This window comes from Panicum virgatum, chromosome 7K (genome assembly GCF_016808335.1).
Source record: "Panicum virgatum strain AP13 chromosome 7K, P.virgatum_v5, whole genome shotgun sequence".
In the NCBI taxonomy this organism is placed as follows: Eukaryota; Viridiplantae; Streptophyta; class Magnoliopsida; order Poales; family Poaceae; genus Panicum; species Panicum virgatum.
The window spans coordinates 50,531,851-50,554,753 of NC_053142.1; the positions used below are offsets into that span (position 1 = coordinate 50,531,851).

The 22,903-nt window shown below is 42.7% G+C and overlaps 4 protein-coding genes across 5 annotated transcripts; 2 read left to right on the forward strand and 2 right to left on the reverse strand.

The window, feature by feature from the left end:
* On the reverse strand, positions 1–681 carry LOC120640375 (the record flags this gene model as incomplete). Its single annotated transcript, XM_039916205.1, has 3 exons — positions 1–10; positions 304–399; positions 503–681. Coding segments are annotated over 3 exons (285 nt in total), but the record flags the coding sequence as incomplete, so codon positions are not given.
* Positions 682–3,433: 2,752 nt separating this feature from the next.
* On the forward strand, positions 3,434–7,806 carry LOC120642067 (molybdopterin biosynthesis protein CNX1-like). The gene is made up of 13 exons (XM_039918455.1): positions 3,434–3,964; positions 4,070–4,196; positions 4,283–4,413; positions 4,665–4,766; positions 4,855–4,938; positions 5,037–5,264; positions 5,418–5,605; positions 5,695–5,799; positions 5,899–6,222; positions 6,618–6,775; positions 6,862–6,968; positions 7,237–7,293; positions 7,383–7,806. Exons 1-13 carry the CDS (start codon positions 3,806–3,808, stop codon positions 7,596–7,598), a joined length of 1,986 nt encoding a protein of 661 aa, XP_039774389.1. The 5' UTR covers positions 3,434–3,805; the 3' UTR covers positions 7,599–7,806.
* A 667-nt stretch (positions 7,807–8,473) lies between these two features.
* LOC120642066 (serine/arginine repetitive matrix protein 2) lies at positions 8,474–16,154 on the reverse strand. 2 transcript variants are annotated; one of them, XM_039918453.1, is made up of 14 exons: positions 15,695–16,154; positions 15,125–15,167; positions 13,936–14,202; positions 13,760–13,852; positions 12,780–13,135; positions 12,555–12,698; positions 12,274–12,468; positions 11,563–11,637; positions 11,396–11,462; positions 11,052–11,321; positions 10,181–10,976; positions 10,026–10,082; positions 9,477–9,545; positions 8,474–8,898 (listed from the first exon to the last, which is right to left on the reverse strand). In XM_039918453.1, the coding sequence occupies exons 1-14, from the start codon at positions 16,067–16,069 to the stop codon at positions 8,856–8,858; spliced, it is 2,850 nt and encodes a 949-aa protein (XP_039774387.1). In that variant the 5' UTR covers positions 16,070–16,154; the 3' UTR covers positions 8,474–8,855. The 2 variants fall into 2 exon arrangements, with proteins under 2 accessions (XP_039774387.1, XP_039774388.1); XM_039918454.1 differs by having other exon boundaries at positions 8,487–8,898; positions 13,936–13,965; positions 15,695–16,153.
* A 3,080-nt stretch (positions 16,155–19,234) lies between these two features.
* On the forward strand, positions 19,235–22,800 carry LOC120642068 (26S proteasome non-ATPase regulatory subunit 7 homolog A-like). Its single transcript, XM_039918456.1, has 10 exons — positions 19,235–19,541; positions 19,786–19,878; positions 19,970–20,051; positions 20,694–20,790; positions 20,867–20,942; positions 21,290–21,348; positions 21,433–21,555; positions 21,995–22,052; positions 22,143–22,228; positions 22,370–22,800. Exons 1-10 carry the CDS (start codon positions 19,355–19,357, stop codon positions 22,439–22,441), a joined length of 933 nt encoding a protein of 310 aa, XP_039774390.1. The 5' UTR covers positions 19,235–19,354; the 3' UTR covers positions 22,442–22,800.
* The last annotated feature ends 103 nt before the right edge of the window (positions 22,801–22,903 follow it).

Below are 22,903 nucleotides of genomic sequence, written 5' to 3' on the forward strand. Positions count from 1 at the left end.
CTAGAGATTTCTAGCAAACATTCAAAGAAAAGAAAAGAATAACACACACAAAAAACATGTAAATCATATATGGTCCATTGCCAAAGAAGGGAATCTGTGAAAACATATAGTTTTTAGAATTCAACCAAAGAAAAAAAACTGAATTTTAACCTTTAACTTCTGATTTTCTTTTGCATGATATTTTTAACAAAAAAAGGAAATGGTTAACTACTAGCAGGCCAACCCGCACAAAAAAAAAAAGTAGCCGGCCAGCAGGGGTAAACCCCAAAAGCTCTGTTCACTCCCCGAATTCGGCGCGTCCACCGGACTGCAAGCTGCCGCCGCCTCCTCCAATGGTGACTAGGTGGAGCCAGAAGAGCCCCGGCCTCAAGATCCTGTGGATCTGGACCCTGGGCACCGCTGCAAGTATTCATTTCTCTCATACCATATCTTTGTTCTTCTTTCACCGCCTATCTAATCGTCCAAATCGATGCCAGTGCCCGCTGATTGTTTGCTGATTTGCACGCAGTTGTGGTCGGCGGCGTCGTCCTGATGCGGGTCAAGGACGTGCAGAAGGTCCTCCAGGAGGAAGAGGAAGCGGCGGCCGCCGCCGCCGCAGTCACGGTGGCTTCCCACGAGCGCGTCCTGAAGGACGACGAGTAGAACAGGTTGCTGCCCGCTCCCCCACGAACTGACTGAACCGTGTCATGCACCTTCCCGAGTCCTCACACTGTTAAGATTTAGTGATCCCACCACCGTGAGGTTGAATGGAGGAATGCTCAATTCAGTGATACAATCAATCCGCCGATTCGTAACTGAAGAAACTGATATTTCATTCGCTGCTGATTTCATGTTAGAAAAGTGTTTAATTGGTTAAGGATATATGTGCATCTGGTCCTCTATATGGGGGGGGGGGGGGGGGGGAAGCTCTCTGCTCTACACTCTAGCCTTGCATAATCCGTGATGCTAGTTAGCTTTGTCAGGCATTGGATAATTGTGTTTCTACAGTCCCACCAGCATTTAAAGTGGCATGAGTTTCTTGTCTTGTTTAAAGTGGCATGTTGCATCTATTGTGGTACACTATCCAATTTCTAAATGTTTACCTATTTCTAAAGCACGCAACATTTCCATCAGAAAATTTTTGTTGGTCCAACACAATCACCGATGGGTGGATCCAAAGCGTATATAATGAGAATCCAACAACATCACTATATTGTAACCTAAACAGACTTGAATACGAGATGGTGAAAACATAGCAATAGTCATGTCGAAGAAAACCATCGCAGGAAAAAAAAAATCTACCGCGACCTGTACGGAGACTTAGACCGTGGCAACGCATGGGTATTTGCTAGTAGGTACAAACTATACAAAGTATAATACTGTTCTGTCTCAAGTCAATAGTCTGCAACCAGAGGATTGTCCTCCTCTTCAGATACTCAAATAGAAACAAACATGTCTGCAACCATAAAAGCCTTTTGTGCATGCTTTCAAAGACACCATAGCTGCCATCTTGCCATAGTGAAATCTAAGTTTTTTTTAAGTCTTCCAGTCTTTAGACTTCCATTTTTTTCACTTTATGATAACTAATAATCCTGTATTCCTGTTAGATCCATCTGGTTATAGCAGGCTAGTAGCTGTTATATATATATATATATATATATATCAATGTTTATAAGAGTTGTTGTTTGGTGTACTAGTGGTAGCTGAGCAGTTACTGAATTGGTGTTGCTTGATGTTAGATCAACCAGGAGAGCAAACTGCTAATGTAACCCTGAAGACAATAAAAAACTCAATATAATGGAAGCAGGCAAATGAAGATTTGCGCATAATCCACAGCTCCTAACATCTTCATTCCATTTAGTGCCGTGCTGCTTTTGAGCTGGATATACGCCACATCTGAATTGAGCTGGATCTGCAGAATGTTTTACCTCTATGGACTGGCTATCTTACTGAATATTTTGAAAATTTAGGATGTGCTTATAAGCTTATATAAGCTACTTTTTGTTTCTTGGTCATACATACAAGTTCTGTGCCCCTATCTTGTGCTGTCCTGAAGATTCTAGCAATTTTTGGCACAATCTCTAGCAATTTAGGACGTGCTTATTCAGTATATGCTGGGTTAATACGCTGTCAGGAAATAGTCGTTATTTAGGTAGGCTCATTGCATTGACAAATATGTGGTTGATCTAAGTGAGTGCTTGCTTGTACAAATATTCTGGCACATGACAAGCAATGGTGATATGATCAATCACTCGTATCTTGTGGAGGTTCAGTATATGAACAGGATTGGGAATTGGCATAGTTATTTTTGTTTGCTATATAGGCTCTTCAGATTAAAACATCAGCACACACTATGCAAGTGCAAACAACATACTTATCATTTCTGCTAACAAGTTAGGAGTACTTCTATTGAGGATATCCTGCAGACAATCACAGGAATAGAGCAGCTGTTTTTCATGGACAACGGAAGTATTTGTGTGTGTCTTCTTATATATGCTGCAGGCTGATTGATTTTTTTTTTTGTGACTGATTGAAATTCTTTTTCTTGCAGGGTAGTGGTGCATTTGCGCCATTTGAGCTGGATTCATATTACTGGGTCCATCCTATAGTGTTTCCATTTCCCGGTAAAACTTTATGAAGTGTAATTTTGCTGACTAGACCAATGGCGATTCAACATTTTCGGCCCCATGCCTAGTCAAGTACAAGTGGTCAGGATAGTGAGCTGATCAACATCCAGGAGCAGGAGGTAACACTGTTTACTATCCCAATGCTTGGGCCCAAAAAGAGATCCCATATTGTTTGTATTTCAGTCAATTTATGCTTGTGCAAGTTAAAAGACTGAACTTGTTGAGTTGAGGCCTTGGGGCCGCGTAGTTTGCAGAAACCCGCTGTTATCAGCTTTTCCCGAACCAGGTGTGACGGTCATAAATAGATGGCTAGTAGCTTGGTAAGTCTGAGCAGATTCAGATTAGCACTTGCCTTTCTTGCGTACTACGTTGTCTCGGCTCGGCGGGCTGGCTCTGGCACCTGAAGCTCTGAACTGGAGTGGGCGCTCTAGCTAGCCCCGCGGCATCGCTCATCTTGGAACAATCTGTGTATGACTCTGTTATTGGACTTCTGGCCTCTAAAGCTCGTCACGTGTACTGGCGCAAGTCGTGGTCGTGCTGACGTGAAACCATGGTCCCGTGGTCGGCCGGTGCCTCTTCGTTTTCGCCGGCGATCCGGTGGTGAACAACGAAGTGGCGCACACTGCTGCGGCAGAAGGCCCCGCCGCGAGGCCTTCACCTCATTCGCTAGTGGAAGTGGCGCGTCTCCCACTCGGCCACTCCTTGCTTCTCAAAGGCCAGTAGGCGATGCCACCGCTCCGCCGTTGCGACCTCTGGTACCGCTAGAGACGGCGATGTCAAACGGTGAAACTGAAATACTCACGTCTCACGACAGAGACGAGAATTCCCAAGCGGCGTGGCACGGCTTGCGCCGGCCGGCACGTTCGTGCCGAACTGCCGATTGGTGGGTCAAACAATGGCGATAGCGCCACGTCTGAGGCCGGTCTGGCCCTCCTCCCCCGGCTCCGGCTGGCGGCTGCGGCGGCTTCACCTCATCGCACATCGCCGTCGTCACGCCACGCGTGGCATCTCCTCGATAGTTTTTTTTTTAAAAAAAAAGCAGGGCAAGCTCGCCGAATGGTTGAGTGAGCATCAGCCGTCAGCCGATACAGATAGCCTCGCGGCCTCGCCCGCCGCCGGAGACAGAAGCCCAGAAAAGCCGAGGGAAATTGAAGAGGGGGGGGGGGGGGGGGGGGGGGGGGGGGCAAAAGAGGAGAGAGATGCTGCAGGTGGAGGAGGCGCTGGCGGCGGTGCTGTCCGCCGCCTCGCCGGCCCGCGCCGCGCCGCGCGACGTGCCACTGCACGAGGCGCTCGGCCTCGTCCTCGCCGAGGACGTCCGCGCGCCCGACCCGCTCCCTCCCTTCCGCGCCTCCATCAAGGTCTGTCGCCCTGGCCCCCCTCCTCTCGCCGCCTCCCTCCTGCCCCTCCCTTCGTCCCTCCTTCCCGCGGCTTTGGGCTGACGAGGACCGTGTCTCCTCCTACAGGACGGGTACGCCGTCGTGGCCTCCGACGGGCCCGGGGAGTACCCGGTGATTACGGAGTCGAGGGCCGGCAACGACGCCCTCGGCGTGGTCGTCGCCCCGGGCACGGTCGCATACGTCACCACCGGAGGTGAGTTGGCTTGCGCGCAGCTTTCTCTCCCGGTGTCGCGCCGCCTTGTGTGCTGGCTGGCTGAATGATTGTGGTTGTTAACGCAGGGCCGATTCCCGATGGCACTGACGCCGTCGTGCAAGTGGAGGACACCGAGCAGGTCCCTGCCGGAGCAGATGGGTCCAAGAGGGTTAGGATTTTGGTGCGGGCTGCTGAGGGGCAGGACATCCGCAATGCGGTATGCTCAGTTTGGTCACTACTTGGTTATCTTACTACTTTCTGTGCTGTCATCCTGTGCTTCTACCTGTTGTGCTGTAGGATTTCTTTGTTGGAAGCAACATTTTCACTGCAATGTTGTTAGTTTTAGGTACTTTATCATCATTGTCTACATTCAGAGCACTCGCCACTGTTAATTTTTCCGTGGAATGCACTATGCACATTACTCAAGTAATTTGCACTTGCTGATTTAGCAATTCAAAAAATTGGCAGGGATGTGACATAGAGAAGGATTCCATAGTGCTTACGTCTGGTGAGCACATTGGTCCTGCAGAAATTGGTCTACTTGCAACAGTGGGCGTGACTACTGTCAAGGTGAATAATATTTCCAGTTAGCGTGTTTCAGTATACAGTATAGAAAAGGGAGCAGTTGCAATCTGGCATTCTGAATTTGCATGTGCAGGTATACCCTCGACCAACCATTGCTGTATTTTCCACAGGGAATGAACTAGTGCAGCCAACAACTGCCACCCTCAGTGGTGGTCAGGTTATTTCTCCTATTCCATGATTTTTGCATCCTTCACCGTTCTTTGTGTTCCATTTGCTCAGAAATGAAGGATCTCACTTCTTGAACTAAAATTGCAGATTCGTGATTCCAACCGCGCCATGCTTCTAGCTGCTGCCGTCCAGCAGAAATGCAAAGTGATTGACCTGGGTATTGCACAAGACACTGAAGAAAGTCTTAAAGAGCACATGGTTGCAGCACTATGTTCTGATACTGATATAATCCTTACTTCTGGTGGTGTTTCTATGGGTGACAGAGATCTTGTCAAACCCTGCCTAGCAAAGATGGGTAAAATTCACTTTGAGAAGGTACCTTTGGAACTGTTTGGGTCTTCCAGATTTATTCTGTACCAACTAGTTATTAGGCAACCTAAAAACAAATTTTAGATTCATTTTACAGTTAAGTTCTTTTCATGTTTTTGTTGTATAACCAATTGGAGCTGCTTCTTGTATCACATACAGATCCAAATGAAACCAGGAAAGCCATTAACATTTGCTGAGATCGTCACACAAGACACATCAAAGCCATCTAAAACAGTTCTGGCATTTGGTTTGCCTGGAAACCCAGTGAGCTGTATGGTTTGCTTCAATCTTTTTGTTGTTCCTGCAATTCGTCTCCTCTCAGGTTGGTCAAATCCTCACCTGCAAAGGTAGTAATCCTCATGCTTATGTTTGCTGTCACTTGTTCTCACCTTACACTATTTAGCGTATTTCTTTACTTATAAGTCTGTGTCCACAGAGTGCATGTGCGCCTATCACATCCTTTAAGAGCAGACCCACATCGCACAGAGTTCCACCGAGCAGTAATCAGATGGGTGCTTGATGATGGATCTGGTAGACCTGGGTAAGAGCTATATTTTAACTTGTGATAGCTGACACCACTGGATTTGGTATTTTTGACTCCAGGCAATGTTAACGTGTATTTGTTATGGGCATGTGGCAGTTATGTAGCTGAGAGCACTGGCCATCAGGCTAGTAGCCGCCTCCTAAGTATGAAGTCAGCAAATGCTCTGCTGGAGGTACCATCGACTGGGCAGATATTGGCAGCTGGAACATCTATCCAAGCTATACTTATTTCAGACACAATCAGTTATCCTTTGGATAAACCACCCGCTGCTTCAGATAAACGTCCATCTCATTTTGCTCCATCTTCAAAAAGTATTTCCACAGATGTACCTCAGGTTGCCGCTTCTCAAGATGCTGAAGTTAAAGTAGCAATTCTGACAGTAAGCGACACTGTTTCATCGGGTGCTGGCCCTGATAGGAGGTACTTGTCTAAGTTGGACACCTTTTTCTTCATAATACTCAATAGAAATGCCATAGCCATACTATTGCATGTGATTTGGTTTTTAAAAATATTTAAAAGATCAAAATTGTATATTGAAATCTTAACTTTTGAAGTTCATGCACCTTGATACACCTATTTGCGTTGAGCTGCAAAGGGGTCACTTTATGGTGCAAAATGAAAGAGTCTTATTACTGGTTTTTCTTCACATAAGATGGTGGTGCAGTTCAGTAACGACTCCACATTTCACATTCTTTATTTGTTCTAGACATCAAAGCAGTTAAGTAGCATATGTTTTGTTCTAGGTCTTTACGATGAGTTAGTGACACACCTTTTCTTTTTAATCTTAAAAGTAACTAATACAATGGCACCTGTAGTGGCCCAAGAGCTGTATCTGTAGTGAATTCTTCATCGGAGAAACTGGGTGGAGCAACCGTGGTTGCTACTGCTGTTGTTCCTGATGAAGTGGACAAGATTAAGGGCATTCTGGTACAATGGAGTGACGTTGACCATGTCAACCTCATTTTGACATTAGGTAATATGATTGTATCTTTCAGATTCTAGTATTGCTTGTTTCCTACTCACGTGCGCTACTTCCTGGTGATAATGCTCATCATGCAGGTGGTACTGGCTTCACACCAAGAGATGTCACACCAGAAGCAACAAAATCTGTGATAGAGAAAGAAGCACCAGGTCTCACATTTGTTATGCTTCAAGAGAGTTTGAAGGTGATGGTGCATCTGTTGCATTTAGTTTATCTAGATTTTACATACACGCAAATGTTTCACAATTTTTGGGTCATGAGCTGAGTATTTCGCATTGAAGGAATCACTGATAAAATTATCCATACAAATTGAAATAGTTATCCAGTACAGCGTAATGTCTCAGATTCTTACAGACATGGCAGTTAACATACAGATGCACTGAATATATAGAGAATACTTGAACTTTGCTGGTATTGTTATCTTCTGATCTGTACTGTTCTCCCTGGTACAGATTACACCATTCGCAATGCTATCCCGGGCAACGGCTGGAATTAGAGGATCGACTCTTGTGCGTGCTACAACTCAAAGAAATTCTGATAATTTCTTGTGTTTTGGACCTCCTAGTTGCTGATCATGACTGTTCGTAATTGTTCTCAGATCATCAACATGCCTGGCAACCCAAATGCTGTGGCGGAGTGCATGGAAGCGCTTCTCCCGGCGCTCAAGCATGCCCTTAAGCAGATAAAGGGTGACAAGAGGGAGAAGCACCCCCGCCACACCCCTCATGCTGCAGCGGCACCGGTGGACCAGTGGGAGCGGAGCTACAGAGCCGCGTCGGCTGGCAGTGGTCGGGGCTGCTCTTGCGAACCCTGATCGATACCCAACAGAGCTGGGGAACCAACACGAGATAGTAGGAGAGCTTGTTCATCCGTGCTACTCTGCATGCCTGCATCCAGTTCGACGTTTAAGTTTAGGTTCCGTTGGTTGTGATGTCCTCTAAAGATTCTGAACTCCTTCCCCGTCACTTTGTTCGAGAACTTCACTGCGTTTCAAATAAAGTACAGCACCAGTTTTAAAAATATGACCCTTTTTTTTAGAGCTTCAAAATATGATTTTGGACTTCACCTGTTGCCGATTTGCTGTTGCTGTGGGTTTACTGGATGATCGGACTTCACCTGTTGCCGATTTGCTGTTGCTGTGGGTTTGCTGTGGGTGGCTCACGCCTTTGTTCTGGACGACTCCTCGTGGTACACGATGAATAGTGGTATCTTACCCAAATTGAAACGCACACATCCCAAAGGCTGTCCATACCATATCTAAGAATAAAAATGATCAGCTCTTTTACTGTTGAGTACATAAAGCACAACGACAATTCACGTTTGGCACGCCGCACGCAGTCGAATACATCCTGGGGCAACGGTTGCTGGCACATGGCAGCAAAATTCTACTTCCTGTCGTACACCGTTCACTTTCAGCATTCACTGCTTCAGCCGAAATCAGATAATCTGTTCGGCTGATTCAATTTCGGCTTGTCTCGGCTTATCTCCTCTCACATAATACTATTCATTCTAACAGCCGAGCACTATTCACTGGATCAGCCGAACAGCCTCAATTCCTGGGATGAAACTGCAACAGTAGATTCCTGATGTTCCAACGACGAAACAAAGGTTGTTTCGACTAGCAGTTTCATATAAACAAAAATAACTGGGAACAGGCTGCCAATGCATGCCTCGTCTCTCATCTCAAAATTACGAGAAATGCTCAAGTTAGAAATGTGCAAGTAAATACGTATCTCAGCTGACCAGTACATGGTCTAAATTTTGACACACAGTTAAGTCAATGATGGGACCACTGCAGAGTCTACTGATCATACTACCCTACACTGGCTATACAGCTCATCTTACAAACACGATAAAGCAAAATGCACATCTCATAAACATCAAAATACACCCATTCCTTGCCTTTATGTTTGTCACTGTTGGAATGCTGTTCTACCATGCCGTCGTAGGAGCAAAGGACACTAGATACCTTTCAAAAAAAAAAAGCACTAGATAGCACCACAGCAGTAATTCAATATGCCTTCTATTGTCTCTCGGGGATGCCCAGGCATCTGGCCCTGCCCATTGTCTTCTATCTCCTTTTGACTGGAGTTCTTGATCTGGACCGCCTCGTCCTGCGATGATTAGACACCGTTTTTATGGAAGTACTAAAAACACAGTTACTGTACAAGTAAAAACAAGGATTCCAGATTTAAAGGAATTGGTTGTTGCCAACAAACGAGGATCCAAGATGTAAAGGAATTAAGGTTTCCCTCCATAATAACCAAGAGCCCAAGATAAACACAGTAGAGTTCAATGATACTTGAAGTGAAAACTTCCTGCAGACTACAGAGTACAACTTATGACATGCAATTTTAAGCTTACCCCAATTGCGCAGCAAAAGTCTTTGATATCTCAAGATGGTGCGAAAGATTTCTCGTGAAAACTACGCAAAGGTTGCATTTCAAATACAAGGTTTCTTGTAAAATAAAAAGAATATTTTTAACCGAACATGAGCTGTCAAGATAGCTAACATTTGACTTTATTCTAAAATTCCCCAGTCCTTACTACTTGCTTTAATTTGAAATCAAACTATTTTCCATAATCAGCTATAGCATGGTTGATAAATAAACTAATTTCCAACCTGAAATTTCACTTTGAGCTATCAGCAGGAGTAATACAATGATGAAGGAAGAACCAATTAATCTCTTACCTGTTGCCAGATGAATAAGGTGAATGCCTGCGGTGAGAATGCTTGCTATGTGGAGACCGCGAAATTCGTCTAGAGATGAAACATAATACTAAACGGGTAAGTGGATAAGGGATATATGAACCTGATGTTTTTTCACGAGAAGATACCTGCACACTCATATCGATTTCACAGAGTATACAAATGAACAGTTATATTTCAAGTTTTCAACAACCGGCCATCGTATACCCAATAAAGCAGAACAATGCATTTCAAATTAGCATATGGCAAAAATCCCCATTTAGTGTTTGACAACACTATAAAAGTCAGATTAACATGAATCCCACCCTTTACTACAAAGAAGAACATCTAGCACGAGTGCACGACTCTCATTATTCATGACAAAAGCATACAAAGCTGGTAATGTATTCTTTAAGATCTAGCGGACTAGCATAGCTGATGTCAACCTTAAAATATATCTATCTGCAAAGATACTGGAATTATTCAAATTCAAAATTCCATCAATCCTAACATAATTCCTAGAAATATAGAGAAGGGGCATGAATAAGATACCTGTTTCTAGATTTTGGAGGTGAGGGAGACATGCTGTTTTTACGGGAATGATGCTTTCTGCAGCATAAAAGGGTAATAAACTATTCAGCATAACATGACAGCTACTAATATATGCGGAAAAAAATTGTTACCCCACTACTTGAGAGTCACCATACCTCTTTTTCATACTATCAGAAGGCTCATCACTTGAAACACTCCCTTGGACATGTGAAGAGTTTTCCCTTCTACTTCGACTTCTCCCTCTTGGTGATCGTGACTCTGAATTTCTGCTATGACTTGTTGAGCTTTTTTGAATCTGCTTTGATCTGTCATCCTTTTCATCTTTTCCTTTTCCCCCTCTTCTATCAGTAGTATCCCTATCTCTCTCTCTCGTATCCTTCGGAAAATCCTTTCGATCTGCCTTGGCACCATCGTACTTAGAGTTACTTCTGGAGTCCCTTGTGTTCGATTCATGCTTTGCAGTCCTGTCAGAACCTTTTCCCTCCTTAAAGCTACTCTTTTTATCAACATTTCCATGGATGCTGTACTTGTCGTCATTATTATATTTTTTTGCAGTAGAAGATTCATGTTCTTTTGCATGATCAGTCTTCACCTCTTTAACAAAGTCTTTGCTGCTTTTTTCTAAATGCCTGTGACTGCTTTCCAAATCATCATACTTTTCAGCGCGATTGTTAGAAGAGGTTTTCCTGTTTTGGACATCTACTGCCGCATACCTGTCTGCTTTCTCATACATTTTATCAACTGCACTATTTGGCTTGATATAAGTTTTGGCATCTACAGGAAACTCTCCATTCTGTATGTCCTGAATATGCTCTCGTTCAGGTTCCACCTTTGTGCTCCTTTGAGAGTTTTTGTTAATAGATTTAAGATTTTCTCCTGATGAAGTGCTTCCGAGTGACAATTTTTTTCCATCATGATTCATGTGTTCTTTACCAAGAGTGCTTTTATCACCTACAATTTTAACAAGCATCTAAGTAAATAAATTCTGGAGAGTGATGTGATGTGAGTATTTTGGTTAGAGCTTACCTTCTTCAGTATTTGCAACACCAGCATTAGCTGATAAATCTGATATTGGAATCTTATCCTTGCTATCATTGTCATCGTCGTCATCATCTGAATCATAACTAGCCAGACCAAGAAGAGCACCTTTAGGGGAACTTAACCCATTACTAATTTTATAATCACTAGAGCTGATGTTTGTTGGCTTAGCAGGGAGAAGAATTTTAGCTGAGGTCTTGGTTCTTGCCTCTCCCAGACCAAGTTCCTTTGAGCCAAAAACACCAGCGGGCTCATTGGCTGCACCACAAAAGCAAAACAATCAGTAACACAAGATTTCTATTTAATTTTACCAACCATTATAATTCACTCACATTCAGCAGATGAATCATCCTCGTTCAACACTTTTGTTGCAATCTCATCAAAAAGATCATCAGTAACCTGCAAATGGTACCAAAAAGGGTAAACAACCGAAAACACAAGTATCCTTGCATCTTTGGGATAGATACAATCATATGACAGTAGACAAGTTTAAATAAACCTTCAAAAGGACTTCAGTTAAAACATGCTTAATTTCCCGATTGATTGCTGCCACTCGAGATGCTTCAATTTCATCCTGCAAATGATTTAGGTTTGAGTACAATTATTAAAACGAGGGCCACATTGACACTCCAAAGTAGAAAAATGTCAGGCCAAAAAGTTAAGGTCAGCATGCTGTTCAACTATATGATCTATTTATTTCCTAAAATTAGCAAAGTTAGTTCTCCTTTGCATTGGTGCTGCTGTACATGATAAGTTTTCTAAAACAAGCATATGGGCACAGCGTCTCTATAGGATCTAACGAAGTCTTCATACAATGGGAGTTTTCCATATAACCTAGTAAGTAATAACGTACAAAAATAAATAGAAATTTGAGAAATAAATTATGCAATAAGGCTAGACAAAGGAACATGCCCTTAGTAGTTTTTAAAGCCACTAGCCTCCAATTTAAATCTAGTCCGACAGTCCAATCTGCTCCCATTACCAAGCAAACTACCTCAATGTTATTAACATCCGGTTTTATTTTCAATATCTCCATTTAGAGTTGTCCAAATCACTATTTAGCTTACAAACTTGGACATGTTAATCCCTCCCCAAGTCCTCAAATAGATAGCTCGAAGGATGCCATTTGGTGGATTTTGTGTGCAACCAAATAAAGGCAGCATTAACAGCATGATAGTTAGGAACTGATAATTAAAATAGAAAATGGCACCTCATCATCTTCATTGCCTTCAGTGGATTTAGCTGAATCGTTACTTCTGCTGTCACTTTGGTCAGGTATTCCTAGAGGTGGTTCTGCATCATGAGATTCCATGGAATTTAGGTTTGTTGGGTGTTGTGCTGAAGCACTTGATGGTGCTGATTTTTTCTTTAAGAGTTCCTCTCGAAGCCAGTTAGGTACTGGACGCTGGTACAGAATACAACAAGAACCATTCAAAGTTAAACAAAAACATTGGAAATGAAAACACATGCCAGAGAAAAGAGTAGACATACTTTCTTTGATTTTTCTGCAACACTGAAAGGAGTGTTTGGATCTGTAGGGAACACTTCTGTTACACTACCAACACCAAATGCTGCAGGTGGAACATAGTTTGAACTAGAGGCTACTCCAAAGAGTGGGGCTGCATGAGGATCCATCTGTAATAAGATTAAAAGAGTAGGTATCACTCATGTAAAGAGTTTATAACAAAATAGGTGAATAATACGAAGTGCATAAACCTGTGCTGCTTGTGGTGGCAATGGAGCCCGAGGCATAAACCCTACTGTAGCTGATGGCGTCCATGAATGAGTAGATGTAGTAACTACATCATAATTAGATGCCAGCATTGGAGCAGCTGGGATAGTAGAATTGACATTCGTATGGACTACCACATCAGGAGCTTTCCGGCTGTTAAATTCGAGAGGTTGGTCACTCGGATCAACTGACTGTTGTTCATGCCCAAAAGGAGGCTGCTCCGCCAAGGGAACTGCAGGCATACTAGGGGGAGCCTGTGGGAATCCACCTTGAACAGTAGAGGCAGTTGGAAATGACTGTCCTTGAGAGTTTGGATATTGAAGCATATTATTCCCATTACCTGTTATTACATGGCAAAGTCAAAGAAAGAATTTCCATTGTAATATATTCTAGTTTCATCATGCGCATTGGACTTTATATAAAACAAAAAAAATGTGTTCAGCTCTGTACAACAGAAAATGATGAATGCTCAAATACATTGTAGAAGTGATCATCTAATGAAGAACGTCTGCTTCTCATAGTAAAAAAAAAGACTAATCAAATACATTGCACTGGTGACCATTTTCTTACTTTCAGCTATAGGAACGATACATAAAATTGACATGAAAAAGCACCAATAACTATTAATACTTCATATGCAATCGTAATCACTAAATGGACACATTCATCAACATCTCAGTACATTTAACCACTAACATGTGTTTCCCCTCCATTTGATAGAGGCGAACACAATATGACAATAGATATATCCAAGTCACTGTTTCAAAAAGAACATGATGAAGCAACAGGTACTGCTGGCTAAGTATCACAGAGATAGGTGAACCACACCATACTCTATTGAAATATTAATTATGCACTAGACATTTCAGTCTTTCCACGATTGAATCTGGTAACATACCCAATAGGGAGCAGCCTATTATCATTCACGCTGCACAAACAAATTAAATTCCCAAGCAATGCATACCTGGAGCAGAAGAATAATTATAAGATACCTCCTGTTCATAGGTGGATGGAAATGAACCAAAAGTCTGTGCTGGAGACACCATTGGACCTCTATCTGCAATATAATCTTCAGCTCCATTCTGAAACTTACACATCCACATGTAACACATACAGAGCAAGGGCAATAAGATACTGTACCTAACAAATGGTTTGTTTCCCTGTGTTGACCTGTCATTGGAAATGGCATATGATCGTTACTTGATTGAGGAAGTGGTGGGTGCAAATGTTCTGTAACTTCTGTTGGCAGACCAGCTGGTTGCCAGTACTGATCATGGTAACCATTATGATGACTTTCAGTTCTACTTGTGGATATGGCATGCTGTTCAATCTGGTGGTTTCCCATAACAGACTTAGCAGCAATCCATGCTTTAGCCTTTGTAGCCCAATCTTCCTCATTGCATTGACCTACCAGTTTTTTTGTTTTTGTACGAAATAGAGAAACTATCATCATAACTAACAATCCTTTTCTTGGTGAAAGAGTTTTTTTTTTCCCTGCTCCTGAAGTCTCTCGAAACTTGACAATACGGCAAGCGTATGGTATATTTAATTTTGTTTCATTAAGAGCAGCCTAAATGGGTTTAATGACAAAACCCCGAAAGAATGACTGTTCCAATAACTAAAAATAACATGCTTTTGCTGAAGCACAAACAAAGTATCGTGCCATAAATTACCAAGAATTGATTATGTAAGAAAGCTCACCAAAAAAGGATATGTGGTCAAAGGGAAATCACATATAATCATAAGTAAAAAGGGACATCTAAGAAAACAACAGTGATGTCAAGAATATGTAAAACTAATCACTTGACATCGACTTGGCAACAAATAGTTCTCAAGCAAATAGTCAACCAGGATAATGTTTATTATACTATTACACATTTAGAATGGGTGTATCAATTGATAGTAAATCTGTAAATGTGTATAGGCTTGATAAAATCAAAGGAAACCCCTCATGCAGATTCACTAATACGTGTCAGATAGTTCTAGCAATCTAATCATCAAGTGGTACAAAGAAATTTGAACCAAGACTAAACTCTAATTGCAACATCAGCATCAACATAGACAAGATTGATACATATTTGTAATTGATTCCTTTAGTAAACGTGTTATGCAGTATCCAGTACCTATTGAGAACTCATGTTTTCATTAACGAGGTTGAAATATGTGTATAATTCAACCTTTTAAAAAACCCATAAAATTAGGATGTTTAGCAGAAATACCGTACCATATTCTACTAATGTTGTGTATCAGGAATTCAGTATCAATAAATACAATGAAGTCCCGGTTGTAAAATAAATTCAACATGACTTGCGAAATTATATTGACAAACCTGGGTATCCATGATTTTGAGCCCATGAATGATTGGTCCAAGCCTACAAAATAAGCAACACCCATATACAAATTTTACGTTCCATGAAATTTGAGAACAAAGAAGCAAATGAAATAAAAATCATCAGCAGATCATGCATCCAGCTGCTTCTACTATAGCTTATAGCCAACTGAAGACCATCTCCCTCAAACAAAAAAGAGAGAGATAATATTGGCATCAATTCCTTGCAAAACCATGGAAAATTGAAAGACCAGATAGTACAATCATGCCAGCTGCCGTTGCATACCATCATACCGAATGTCAAACCACACCAAGCTATAGCATTGTTGAATTGAACGGAATGGAACTTATGGAAGCGTACATGCCTTTCATCCAAATAACATGGAAAACCATTGTGCTCGCTACTATAGGAGTAAAAGTGTAAAACCCCATTTCCACAAACGTAACACGTTACACCTAGGCTACAAACCCTAGTACAATATCAGCTACTAGCCGTGTTACCCATTGCTCCAATAAGGACGTCAATGCATCGCCAGCCATTTGAAACGCGCACTGGATAATCCAACATACCTGCCCCTGCGGCGGAGGAGGGTAGCTAGGCGGCGGGGGCTGGCCGGAGGCGTTGTGAGGAGGCCAGGGGTTCCCAGGAGGAGGAGGCGGCGGCGGCTGCTGCTGTATCGCAATCGGCGGGGGAGGCTGTTGATACCCGTAGAGCTGCTGTTGCAGCGGCGGAGGATGACGCTGGGGCTGTTGCTGGAGGTCGGGAGGCGGCCCCCAATGGTGGTGGTGTTGCGGAGGGTAGGGGCGGCTGGGGTGGGAAGGGTACGGTGGCGGCGCCGCCGGGTACCAGTGGGCGTTCGGGTGGGAGGGGTGAGGCGGCTGCTGCGGTGGCAGAGGCGCGTCGCCGGAGCCGGCGAAGCGGCGCTGCTGGTGATACGCGTCCATGGAGGCGGAGATGCTGGGCTTGGGGGAGGAAGCGCGAGCTATGCGGCGGTGGATTTTTCCTCTTCTGCCCTCTGGTCTGTCCCGCGACGACGGACGGGTCTGCAGCTCAGGCTTTGTTGTTGCTTCTGCGGCGAGGGGCTTGTACGCGCTTTGGGCCTTTTGAGATTCTTGGGCCAACCAAACCTTGCCGGCCCAGTTGTACACGAAGAGGATTTTTGTGGAAGAAAGTTGAACGAGCTGTTCCTACGAATATATTCCCTTATCAAAGATCAGCAGAGAAATCTTAGTTACGAAAATAGTCGACAATAATTCGGCACAATTTAACTGGACATGAGACACCAGTCGCACAATCCGCCTCAGAAAAAGCAGGGAACATGAACATAGACGAAACAGTTAAGCATGGAGTAGCAACTAGCAAGTAGCTGGTGTATGTTATCATCGATCATCAAAGTACGTAAAAGATTCTGGAAATACCGCAAGACCACAACAAATACCAAAAGAAGCTGAAACTTCTCAACTCCCGTCTCCGCGTTGTAGCAAGCAAACTGCTACACACACTCTCTAACTCATATACAGCAGTACAGCACTAATCTGTCTTCAAACAGTCAAATGGGCACCAGCCTAATTAGTCTGGCTTCCATCTGAGCTAAGCCGTGATTCCTGTGGCAGCTTTTGCGCTTCCGCTCTCCTGAAATAAGAAAATACTCAGGGTTGTCAAAATACTAGCAATTGCGCAGTCACAATTTAAAATGAAACTAGAAGACAAGGTTTACTCAAGAAAATAAAGCAAGCTACTGTATAAAATGTGTATTCTGGGTAATAAAAGTGAACTTTATAGATTAGCATGTCCTCTACAAATTCTTTATCAAAACTATCAGCTTACCATCTCTTGAACTACACTGTATCTTTCAGACTGGTGCAGCAAACAGTATCATGATCTTTTTGATATTGTCGTGGATAACTATAGTCTGCTTTTTCTTTACTATGCCAAAGTTGTAATGCAGCGAGAAAAGATAAAATAACATTAAAAAAAATTGCAACGTTTGTGAACAGCAACGAAGCATGTCTGGACACAATCCATTTTCCCCACTCTAATCAAGAATATAGAAATACTGAAAAACATATATGACAGCTTCAGTTTATACTGGAGCATTGTGGGGGATTAACTAGTAGAGTCAAACTAATAACAATACAGATGCATGTTTCTTTGGAAAGAGGCACTAGCAAAAGCTCAGAGTCTATCCTTAAAATTTCTATGAATCATATGAAGTGAAAATTCTAACTTATCAGCCGAACTAAAGAAAGAATAGTTACTTACTGTTTTATATCCTCGATTGCTTGCTTGCGGCGCTGAATTTAGCTCTCAAACATGTGAATCAATGTGGCTCTTGCCTAAAATATCTGCCAGCTCCAAAATATGCAGTTGAAGCTCTCTGTTAAGGGTCCTTAGCTTCATTTTGAAGTCTAAAATTTCATCAATTTTGCAAAGAGGCAGCTCATTAAACCAAACATACAAGTTATTCAGTCCTCAAACATTAGGAACAACTTATTTGGTATATAAAACTTTCAACTAGCTTATGCTTATAAACATGTCTAACCTAACAGTTAACAAAAATCACAAACATTTGATACTAATATGCATATGCAGATAAACAGATCTATTTCTCCAGAACCAGACACACCAATATTGTTCGGAAAAAAAATAGATCAGAAGTAACTTATGGATCTTCTAGTATTATGGATACCAGGTTGGAGATTTGGAGGCATCTCCTAGTGTTATGGATCTTCTGAGACTTAAATAAATACCACAAGATAATGGTTGCAACTTGCAAATTATGTATGACCTAAGATAATCTGAAACTAAAATAAACAAAAAAGTAGTATCTTATCTCTATGCCACATTTATGTGGATTGTTCTGTCAATTTATTCATCGTGTGATCTGGCTTGGCTAGTTGTACGCGCAATATTGTTGGTCGTAATCCTAGCGAACTCAGAGCTCTGCTACTGAAATTGAGACAAGTGTCTCCTAAACTGTGAATTCAGTAGGTTCGTTCCTCAAATACCTTCTGATTGACCTCGTAGCCTATAGGATTGAAATGCCTATTTCAAAAATATATCAAAGCGATCTTGCATTCAGCAAGAACGATTTTGCTAGAGTCCACAAGGCCATGAACAACATTCTGTTCGCCACGCAAGAAAAATTGTCACGAAGAGAGGGATCGTTGCAGGGAGAGAAGTCACTCGATCTGGGGGAGAGAATCTGACTTAAGTATGGAACCGATGGCCGGAGAGAGAGAGACAGAGAGGGCAAGACTGAAGGGCGCGTAGCTGGGTAGGCGTAGGAGATGGAGGAGGAAGTGAGCCCACCAGGGACAGAGTCGAGGAATGACCGCTTCAGCTCCCGCTCCTCCGCTTCCCGCCTCTGCGTCTGTGCCCTGTGCCGACGGGCGGCGTGTCACCGGCGACGAACGACGGAACGAGGCGCCGCCGCCGCCGCCGCACCGAGAGAAACGGGAAATTTTATTGGGCCGGCCCAATGGTGAGTCAATGGGTCAACCATCTTTACCGTATATTTCCAATCGGACGGGGGGCACAGCATAAGGAAGAATCCTTTGACGCTTCCACCCTCGCCCCAAGTTATTATTCAAAAGCGAGCCCGACCTTCCGCTTCCGCAAGAAAGAAAAAGGAGGGAGGGGGAACAGGTAGGGCTGGACGAAAAACTCGTAACTCGCTAGCTCGCTCGACTCGCTCGTTAATGGCTCGGCTCGAGCTCGACTCGTTTTATAATGAGCCAGCTCGTTTTATAACAAGCCAGCTCGTTTTATAACGAGCCAGCTCGAGCTGGCTCGCGAGCCGCTCGCGAGCCATAACGAGCCAGTTAATTATGAAGCCAGCAAATTTAAATGGGTGCATTGTTAAAGACAAAAAATTCTAATGACTCATATTTGAAGAAAACGAGTGCTGCAATGTTAAACAAATTTGATAAATATTTGGAAGAGAAGAACAATGTCATGGTTATTGCTACAATCCTTGACCCTAAGTTCAAAATGATATATATTCAGTTCTATTTTAGTCAGCTTTATGACTCCTCAAGGTATCAACAAGAGGTTGCTTATATAAAAAATGAGTTAGAATAGTTGTATAAGAAGCAAGAATTGGAACGAGAAGCAAAGCACAAGCACACAGACGGCCGCCGCAGCAACGACACACACAACCTTCCAACTCCGTCGAGGAGCGACACGGCCCGCCGCAGATCCGTGGTCGCCGCCAGGGTTCAGGCGAGATGGACGTGGTGAAGGCGGCTCAGCTGTCGGGCCGGACGCTGGAGAAGGTGGTTGTGCACCCCCTGGTGCTGCTCAGCATCGTCGACCACTACAACCGCGTCGCCCGCGACACCCGCAAGCGCGTCGTCGGCGTCCTCCTCGGCACCTCCTCCCGCGGCTCCGTCGACGTCACCAACTCCTACGCCGGTAAACCACCCATCTCCGCCTCCCTTTTTTTTCTGTCCGCCTCTAGGGTTTCCGCCGCTCAGGCTTCAGTTGACGGAGGGGTTGCGGCGCTTCTGCTGCGCTGCTTAGGGTTTCGCGAAATCGGCTGTGGATTTAGATGTAATTAGATCCATTGGCTTGGATCGCGGTGGTGCTGTTGCGCGATTGATTGGATCTGTGAGGTTGTTCCGGGGTAACTCGCTGAATCCGCAACTTGATTTTGCAGTGCCGTTCGAGGAGGATGACAAGGATCCTAGGATCTGGTTCCTTGACCACAATTATCACGAGTCAATGTTCTCCATGTTCAAGAGGATTAACGGTATGCTGTTTCGGATTTCTCAAAGCTTGTTGGGCTTGTGCAATGTGATTGATTCTGGTGTCCTGATGAGCACGACCTGTTTGTGGTGTAGCCAAGGAGCATGTTGTTGGCTGGTACAGCACTGGTCCAAAATTGAGGGAGAACGACTTGGATGTCCATGCCTTGTTCAACAGGTATGGCGAATCTGCTTTGAAGTTTTGAACTCATATTAATGGTCTTTTTAAACTCGTTAAGCTGTTACAGTTCAAGTAGGCACATTGAAGATACTGTCCTAAGTTATAAACAAGTGTGTAACTTTTCGGTTAGCTTGGTATGATTGTTTGAAAAATTTTATATATATGCTACTAGTTTCCACCACCCTACTCTGTTTTATGTGCCATTAGTGACACATGGGGGCCGGCATTTTTCAAGTTTTGATGTGTGTTCGAAACATTTACTTACACTAGGACTTCTAGTCCCAAAAATACATAGCTAATCCATGCTCTCATAGATTGTGCTCTGAAATTCTATTTTTAACTGTCCTTGCTGGGTCAAACTATATAATGAGTTTTGAGTCCATAAATAGTTAATTACATTCTGATACTTTGGGAATTTCAAAAGAGAAATTAAACTGAAACCTTGAAACTTACTGTGTTCCTCTCTCTACATTTCATTTTCTTTGTCTTGCTGTTGGAATGTTAGCTATGTTGATCAAAGTATTATATTTTCTATTGAGAAAATTAATTCTGTTAGCTTGGTCTGGGTGCTCATCCTGTATTACTTATGCCACTTCTGTATGTAGCTGTTAATTCCAATTCTCGCTTTCAAATTTGCAGTTATGTTCCTAATCCTGTCCTGGTGATTATCGATGTGCAACCCAAGGAGTTGGGGATACCCACTAAGGCGTACTACGCTGTGGAAGAGGTTAAAGAGGTAAGTCTCTGCTCTGAGAAGCTGGAAGGTTTCACTTGCTTGCTCAGTGTATAATTTGCATGATTGTCCGTTACAGAATGCTACTCAGAAAAGTCAGAAGGTGTTTGTCCATGTTCCTTCAGAAATTGCTGCTCATGAAGTTGAGGAAATTGGTAAAGACTTCTTCCTCTGATACTGCACAAGCAACAAAAATAAATGTTGATTTTACTATTCAGAATAGTCATGTTTTGAGCGACAAAAATAGTTATATTATGAATGGGAATGCTAGAGCTTGTGCTGTGGTGGTTTGTTGACTCATATTTTGTGCTACCTTCAGGAGTTGAGCACATTCAAAAATTATTATGTGGATTTTATTATTCTGATGTTATCGTCAGTGTCATTATTTAGGGTCCTCTAATATCTAACTTCACTCTGAACAACAAAAATAGCTATGCTAATGACTGCTAGAGTTTGTGCTGTGGTGGTTTTTATTAACTTATATGCTTTGTCCTATCTTCAGGAGTTGAGCACCTTCTAAGGGATGTAAAGGACACGACAATAAGCACACTTGCAACAGAGGTAATATTTCATGATTAGTTTTTTTGCGCCATTTGCATGCTTTTTTGTTTAAAGCACACCCTAAATTATCCCTTGTCAATGTAGGTCACTAGCAAGCTTGCAGCCTTGAAAGGACTGGATGCAAGGCTAAGGGAGATCAGAAGCTATTTGGACCTTGTAATTGAAGGGAAGCTCCCATTGAATCATGAGATTCTGTATCATTTGCAGGTTAGTCTCTCACTCTCAGTCTCATTAAACTACACTGAAAGAAAATTGTCTTGTGCTTTGATTATTTTTCCATTTTTTAGATTAAAGTTGAAACATTTGTGTATGCTATGAAATATACCGTCGCTCTTAATTCCTAATGGTACTGCAAGTGGGATTTGAACACATGAGGAAAGGGTGCTTTAGTATATTTTTTGTTGATTGATCACATATTCTTTATGTTTTAGACTTTTAGTACATCAGTCCCTTCAGAGCAGCTGTTCTCAATATGTTCCATAGGGCAAAGCTTTACGCAAGTCCTACCACGCATATATATGCTTTATTTTTAACGCCTTGAGTGTACGTATAGTAAACATTACATTCTGTCCGAAAATAATGCTTCTGAAGAGATTTAGGTTGTACCCATGTATTATACATATTCACTTTGAATTATTTTTTGCAGGATGTATTTAACTTGCTTCCAAATCTGAACATAAATGAGCTGATCAAAGCCTTTGCAGGTAATCATGCCTTTACCATAACTGACCTGATCTTTCCATTTTCTGATATTTCTTACAACAGCAGCCTTAATTTCCATTTCTTTGGTGCAGTGAAAACAAATGACATGATGTTGGTGATATACCTGTCTTCTCTTATCAGGAGTGTCATCGCACTCCACAACTTGATTAACAACAAGGTTAGTTGTTTCCATCCACCACCACTCCTATTAGCTGCTCAGTCCCTCTATGCGTTTGTGGGATCCCTTACACTTCCCTTTAGATTGATATCATCTTTGATACTGATCACTGGTTATGGAATTATTCTATTTTACTTCCAGATGCTAAACAAGGAGCACGAGAAGGCTGAGGATTCAAAACCAACTGCCATTCCGACTGCTGCCGGGAGCTAAATGGCCCCAGAAAAGGGATGAAACGTGTGGCATCTTAGCACGGTTGCGCTTGAACCAATTGTCTTGACCTTGAATGGACATTTTGATGTTTATTTCATGTATGATAAGGTCAATGGCAAGAGAAACCAATTACATTGTATGAGCTTTAGATCATACCTCAGTTTTTCTGTAGATCTCGATGCAATTTCATCTGATGCATCATGTTTCGTGATGTAGACTTTCGTTTCTTATGATTTTGATCTATAGCAACCTGTACGTCATGGCAAGCCGTTTCCATCATGATTGATTTGTAGCAGATTTAAACCATATCTAGGTGTACCACTGGACCTGCCAATCTAGTCAAGAGGCAATTTCTTGAATTATCTAGATTCAGTTCAGTTTCCCCTTCAATCCATCTAGTCAAGGGGACGATGAGTTTATATCCAAACAACCTTGTGGGAAAATACTTCCGAGTATTTAAAT